This window comes from Hipposideros armiger, unplaced genomic scaffold (assembly GCF_001890085.2).
Source record: "Hipposideros armiger isolate ML-2016 unplaced genomic scaffold, ASM189008v1 scaffold_55, whole genome shotgun sequence".
Classification (NCBI taxonomy): Eukaryota; Metazoa; Chordata; class Mammalia; order Chiroptera; family Hipposideridae; genus Hipposideros; species Hipposideros armiger.
In genome coordinates, this window is record NW_017731405.1 from 105,328 (window position 1) to 112,483 (window position 7,156).

Sequence of the window (7,156 nt, forward strand, 5' to 3'; positions counted from 1 at the left end):
AGAAAATGGTTATTTCTGAAGCACTTCAGTGTATTTAAAATAGTTTGTAGTTTCAGCATAAAGTTGGGGAGAACAAACACTTTCTCGGAGTTGCTCCCGGGAATGCCATCTCCATTGTAGAGGGGTTCCGAGACCACTAAGCAGTAAGTCTGTAGGGGCAAATGGGGTTTGCATAGCTAGCCTTTCCTCTCCCCCTTTCCCTTGGACAAGAGCTGTTCTTCCCGGCAAACTGTGCCCCTCCAGACAAAGTCTGCCCTGGCCCCAGTGAGTTCCCTGGGTGGGTAAGTCTGACTCATTTTGGGGTTCAGGAGTGAGAAGCCTACTTCCTTGCAGATACGAGCCACACTAGCTCTATGAGGGATAAAAGTAATTTTGGGCATCTACTTGCTAACACTGTAGTTTTCTTTGTCAATTTGTTCAGAACCTGGGAGAGAAAGGATGGTGTTATTTATTAGACTCCCTCAAAAACTCCAACACATCCCCCCGCCCCCCAGTAATTTGGATAATTAAAAGGTCTACTATAGGGAAATTCCAGAAAAAGGTCCTATGTACGTCTCTATCGGCATCACATACCCGGTCCTACCTCTGCATATACTGCTCAGGGAATGACTGGAAATCCATCCTCACTCCTAAAGACACCCATCTTATAAGTGACGTGTCGAGAAAAGTAAAAAATCACCCTATAGCCTACTCATTATCTGTGGAATTATCCAAGTTAAGTGTTTTTGATAACTGCTACTTGGGATACTGGCAGTGATTGTTAGGACAAGGGAAAGGTATAAAAGTCCACAAGCTGAGACTATATATATCCCATCAGGAAAAGCTATAAACAAGGCGAAGACAAAGCACACAATCCTCTCCACCAAAAGCAGCAGCTTGCATCGGTACTACCCCTACAGATCAAGACGTTGACTGGTTCATCGACTCGGCAGGAAACCACTGAAGAGGCATCCCGGAAGGTGTGGAGAGAGCGCGTGCACTCAAAACCACATCCTAAATTGTAGGTGTCCCACCTCCCCTCATCGGCCATCAGAAACGGGGAGAGTGGAAACGCCGCCGACTTACGTGCTCTTTCATCGCGTTAGCCACGGTTTGTGACATCATGACGCAGCAGAGGACGGAGACGAGAATGAAGTAGAGTGCGTACATGAAGCGGGTGCTCCGGGACTGTCGGATCTTGGGGCAGCAGCCGCAGCCGAGGGAGCAGCCAGCAGACCCACAGCAGCAGGCCAACTAGAAAAGAAACACAGAACATCCCCTTCAAGCCATTGCTTGACCAACCTGTCAACACCAGCCCTCTGCAAGTGGGCCTTTCAGGCTACCTTTTTTTCCAAGCCATCCTGCCCATAGAACATGCAGGACCAGCAGTTTAGTGTGTGAACAGAGCTTTCGGCAGAACTGGTCTGATACTGCCCTTAATGATTAGCACTAAGGCTTAGGAGAGGCCCGATAATTAAATAGAAAAGGCACGATTCACCTGAAGTGGTATAATCGTTGCTCTTAGGCAAAACAAAAGTGTCTGGGATCAGATAAGCGCAAGAGAAGAAGCCTAGAAGAACGAGAAAAAGGGCCAAAGCGGGGTGAGGAGAACATGGAAAACAGGAAGTCGGGCCCAACGAAAGGTCCTGTCAAAATCCATGAGCCAAAGAATGAACTGGATGGACACCTGGAACGTGCTGGGATGTAATGGCTATGTGTGCTTGCATCCATCCTCCTTGGCAGGAAATAATAGGGATGCCTAACTTGAAGCTCAAAAGGCATAGGTGCCTCTTAGCACAGGCATTGATTACCACAGCTTCCTGCCCCTAGTGGTAGGCTTTTAGGCTAACGAGTGGGCATGGATGCGGAGGAACACACACACCTACTGTACACACACCTTCTATGTGGGGAGCCTAGATTGCTCTCTTTTTAAAAAATCTCTGGCCTTTATTAGTCATTGTCACGAGACATAATTTGGCAATCTTAAATAAAATAGGGATTAAGTTTTCAGGTTTGGGTCTGGTGTTAATTTTTTTCTCTTTAAAGACTTTTATTTTTTTTAGTGTAGTTTTAGGTTTATAATAAAATTGAGAAGCAGGCACAGAGATTTCCCATATACCCCTTACTCCCGCATATGCATAGCCTCCCCATTATCACTCACACTCAGCAGAATGGTACATTTTTTACCACAGATGAACCTACATTGGTCTATCACAATCACCCAAAGACCATCAGGTACCTAAGGGTTCATTCTACATTCAGAGGGTTTGGACAAATGTATAATGACATATATTCATCATTATGATATCATACAGAGTATTTCCACGGCCCCAAAAGGAAACTAGATATTTAGTAAAGCATAGAGCAGTACAATATAGTGCTGTTAAAAGTTCAAATTCAGGGCCAGCCAAGTGGCTCAGTTAAGAGCTCGCTCAAGAGCGCGAGCTCTGAGCAACAGTGGTTCGAGTCCCAGCCTGGGCTGAGCTGCCGCTGAGCTGCCAACAGGAGGCAAGATGGCTCAGCTTAAAAACAGTTCAAATTCAAAGTCCCACTACCTGGGTTTGGGGCTTGGCTCTACCACCTACTAGCTATGAACCATGAGCAACTTACTAACCCTTTTAAGACTCCTCATTTATAAAGTGGGGGTGGTAACAGTACTTATGTTTATGTTGTGGTCTCTTGGATGACCTAATCAGGCACACCTGGTGTTAGGGACGGATTTCTATTTAGCAAATAGGGAGTTCTACAAAAGAGGTGACCATAACTGCAAATAACAACGAAATGCACATGCATTATGTTATAGCCTATATAAAACCTACACCCTAACAATTCAGTCTCTTGATAATGATTTGGAAGGAAGTTCAAGACTTTACAGAGCTTCAAAACAAGCATCAGTTAGAATGCCACACTATATATACATCACTTACAATGAGAAGAAATCATAGGTATACAGGTATAATACAGCAGCAGGCTGTAATTATAAAGATGTTATGACAGGTCTTGGAACCATAGACATCCCAAGGTATTTCATCTACTTCATGAAACTGCCCTTGTTTGAGCCCCTAGTCATTCTGTACTATTTCACAGTTTTAAATATTTGCTAATGTATTCTCTCCATCTTACTTTCAGCTTTCCAAGCTATTTTCCTCAAAAGGCTCTTCTCGCTTCATAATGTTAGGCCACTGCTTATAAGATAAGCTATTCTACTTGCTCTGAGCTAACAGATCATACAAGTGCGATCCTAGCACTACTGCCCGTGTCGTACGCTTATGGGCCACCTTCCTTTACAATTCACTCATTCGTATTTTCTTTCCCCGATTTTACTAACCTCTTTCCACTCACATGCCATCCTCAGCTTTCCAAATTCTTTCCCAACTGCCTCCTTCACTGGTTAGTAACTCTTTAGTTCTATGATAACCAGTCTTACTGTATTTCAAATTCAAATGCGATAAAGAAAATATCCTCTTTAGGAAAAGAACTATTTTAGAAGTAGTTAATGATTCCCATGATAGAACACTCCCACAGAGAATCAACATTTAAACTTAACATCTCCACAGAAGAAAAAAATGAAGAGCTATATAACGTGAGCCGAACTGGTCATTTAAAGATAAACAGTGAGAGACAGATGTGATTATGGAAAATGTGAAAAGAAAATCATACTGGTTTAATCCTATTCTGTCACTAAAGTCATGTGGCAGTCTATGGATCTGATTTCTCAAACATTCCTTACTTTCACTTCTACTCTCTATATAATGCTATGGGGTATGAGATGATAGATAGATAGGCAGACAGACAGACAGACAGACAGGATGTATGTACATATATACACACATGCCTAATATTAAAATCCAATCCCCTTTTTCTACTAGCCTAAAAGTTATTTAATCAAAGCAAACTATGCTAATACCCAAGGGTACAAGTGCATTATCTTTAGCTAAATAAACACTGATACATACACCAAGTAGAAAGTCAAAATAGCATCTATAAAAGAAATGGTATCTCACAGCCCTGATGATTTACTACTCCTTTCTGGAAAAGCAAAATTTAGATATAAAATGGGTTCGCATCCCACCCCTGCCCCTTATACCTTTATTATTCTGATCATGTCACTTCCCTGATCCTTACCCTCAAAACTAGAAAATTTCAAAACAGCCTAATTTCCAGGGCTGTCACAAGCTTGAAGACAAATGCCAGTGTCTTGTTACCCCTGGCTCCAGAGGTCCAGAACCTTTTACTGAACAAATCAGGATAAAATGTAGAATGTACATCACACCAAGAATAAGCCCTAATATAAACTATGGACTTTTGATAATAATGATCTATCACTATAGGTTCATCAATTGTAACAAATGTACCACTCTGGCAGGGGGTGTGGAAAATGGGGTAGGCTATGCATGTGTGGGATGGAGGGTATATGAGAAATCTGTGCTTTCTTCTCAATTTTGCTGCGAATCTAAAACTGCTCAAAAAAATAGTCTATTAGGGGTAGCCAGGTGGCTCAGTTGGTTAGAGTGTGAGCTCTAACTGCTGGTTCGATTCCCACATGGGCCAGTGAGCTGCGCCCTCTGCAACTAGATTGAACTGAGCAGCTGGTGGGTGGCTGGATGGCTCAGTTGGTTAGAACGCATGCTCTTGCCGGTTCAACTCCCACATGGGATGGTGGGTCCTGGGAAAAACACACTTTTCCCCAATAAAGTTAAAAAAAAATAGCCTATTAAAAAATAATAACAATGGAGAAATAAACAAAACAGTGCCCAACAATGGCTCAATAAATGGATGCTGAATGAATAATGTATGGTAAAGTCATAATGACAGCACTTGTCAAACAAAGGGGCTGGCAATCCCACTCCACAGGGCCAAGTACACAGGGTCATGTACCACACTCTGAATATCTCACACCTGCAGTATATCACAAAGTTTTAGGGCTTTCATTTGTAGATACTGCACACTCTCCTTTTCCACAAGAAATTATTATGCACTTGAGAAGGACCCAAGACAATCTCTTTGGAGGGCAATGCTTGCAATTCTTCTAGAAGTTCATCCAGCATGTCCTCTCACACAGGGGCACAGAGATTTAGGTATGAGGTTGTTCATTATAAGCATGGAAACAGTCTTATTCGCCAGTGCTAGGACTGGATAAATGAATTTGGGGCTATACACAACACAATGGAGTTAAAAAGAGTAACTCACTGTTATGGGCTGAACTGAGTCCCCCACCCCAAAAACCCACATGTTGAAGTCCTAACCCTCAGTACTTCAGAATATTTGGATATAGGGTCTCTAAGAGGTAATTATGGTTAGAAAAGGTCATTGGAGTGGGCCCTAATCCAATATGACTGGCATCCTTAGAAGACGAGACTAGGGCACAGACACACAGAAAGAAGACCACGTGAAGACCCAGGGAGAAGATGGCCATCTGCGAGCCAAGGAAAGAGGCCTCAAAAGAGACCAACCATTCTGACTCCTTTATTTCAGACTTTTAGCCTCCAGAACTGTGAGAAATTAAATTTCTGTTGTTTAAACCACCTAGCCTGTGGTAGTTTGTTATGACAGTTCCAGCAAATTAACAGTCATTATGCCTTGATATTTTAACTGAATCTTTGTGTGTGTGTGTGTGTGTGTGTGTGTGTGTGTGTGTGTGTGTACAATGACCACTAACATTGATTATCTGTAGAGTGGCCCTAAATGTGGGGGGTAACAAAAGACATCTACGCACACGTCTCACTGTTTTGCTCTGTTTGGGTTTTTACCATGTGCTTGTATTACTGTTATAATTTTTTAAAGGATGGAAAAGTGACTATTTTAGAAAAGCAACTAAGTCTGAAGATATTGATATAAAAGCCATTTGCAAATGTGGCATTAACTTATACGGTATATATTTTTTTCCTTTCTGAAGAACCTTCCCCTCCCCAAACATAGTGAAAAAGAAAACTCTCAAAAAGCCCTTCTCACCCTGGCTCTAGCTAACTTGCTTTGAAATACAAACAGCATGAATAGCAAAGGCTTTTCTAAACACAAGGTGCTTTGTCCTTGCCAGGGCAAGAGTCAAAATGAGAGGATAAGCCAGCTGCATGCTGCTACCTGGAGCTGAGCCTCACCTCCAAGTGTTATTTTTCTTCTCCTCTCTAAGGACCCCACCCACTCACCCACCCAACACACACACACACACACACACACACACACACACATCGCAATAAATAAATATCAGTCTCCCTCCCTGTCTTCCCCACTGGCCTTGGGCACTGATCTTCTAAGGACTGATCCTAGGCATGTGAACAAATGATCATAGAAACACGAACTAGGGCTGCCAGTAACTTTCAGCTTCTTCTATCAAATTAAAAAGCACAATTCATTACCTAGAATTTGCAGCTGGCAACATCAACTGGAAATAGCAAAGAATCAGGAAGAAAGCCAAACAGATGTCATAATTAGCATAGAAGCACAGGCGCACGTGCTTGCGCGCGCGCACACACACACACACACGATGTTATCTTACTCATAAGAGTCCCTCTCTCTTCTCTCCATCAAGTCTTATTTTCACAGTTCCAACAGGCTTGGGCCACCAGGTACTTAAGCCCACAGGGTCTAAGAAGGACTAACTGGTGGGAAGAGCACAGGTCTGAGACCGGGAGGACCTGGATTCTCACTGTGCTGTGCGTCACCTTCCCTCTCTGGGTCTTGGTTTTCTTCACTTGTAAACTGAAGGAGCCGAGGTAGACAGAAGATAGTAGGTAAATAGATTTCATCTCACATTCAACTCATCGTGACCATAGCATTCAGGAATGCTGTGCTGAGGTGGGTTCTAAGGCTGAATGTCTCAGCGGGGAAGATACAGTGATCAAGGAGTACCACCTGCCAGAGGCGTGGTGGCATCCATGCTTCATTCTTGTCATCCCTGCAAGAAGTAATCTGACATCCCTACCACGCATAAATTCTTAGATGTTGAAAAACAAACTGCAAGAGACTAGTACACTGAGTTAACCTCAAAGCAAGAAAGAAGCAAGAAAAATCCACCAAGAACTGGGCAGTGGAGCCGTCAAAAGCTCTCCAGGCAACCCCCAGGTAATGTGAGCATCCCTCTGTTGCTCCACAGCCTCTGCTCTGCAAGGTATAGCTCCCACAGCGCTGCAGTAGCTCAAGTTCCTGACGATGGCCCTGGACTCACATTGTCATCCTC

At 43.2% G+C, this 7,156-nt stretch overlaps 1 protein-coding gene across 1 annotated transcript in view; it reads right to left on the reverse strand.

Moving 5' to 3' along the window:
- The window catches only part of SERINC5 (serine incorporator 5), a 99,828-nt gene that overhangs the window by 47,627 nt on the left and 45,045 nt on the right, over positions 1 to 7,156 (reverse strand). Inside the window, exon 2 of the mRNA XM_019641074.1 lies at positions 1,066 to 1,233. Coding sequence (XP_019496619.1) covers positions 1,066 to 1,233 — 168 coding nt within the window. The remainder of the gene's footprint in view (positions 1 to 1,065; positions 1,234 to 7,156) is intronic.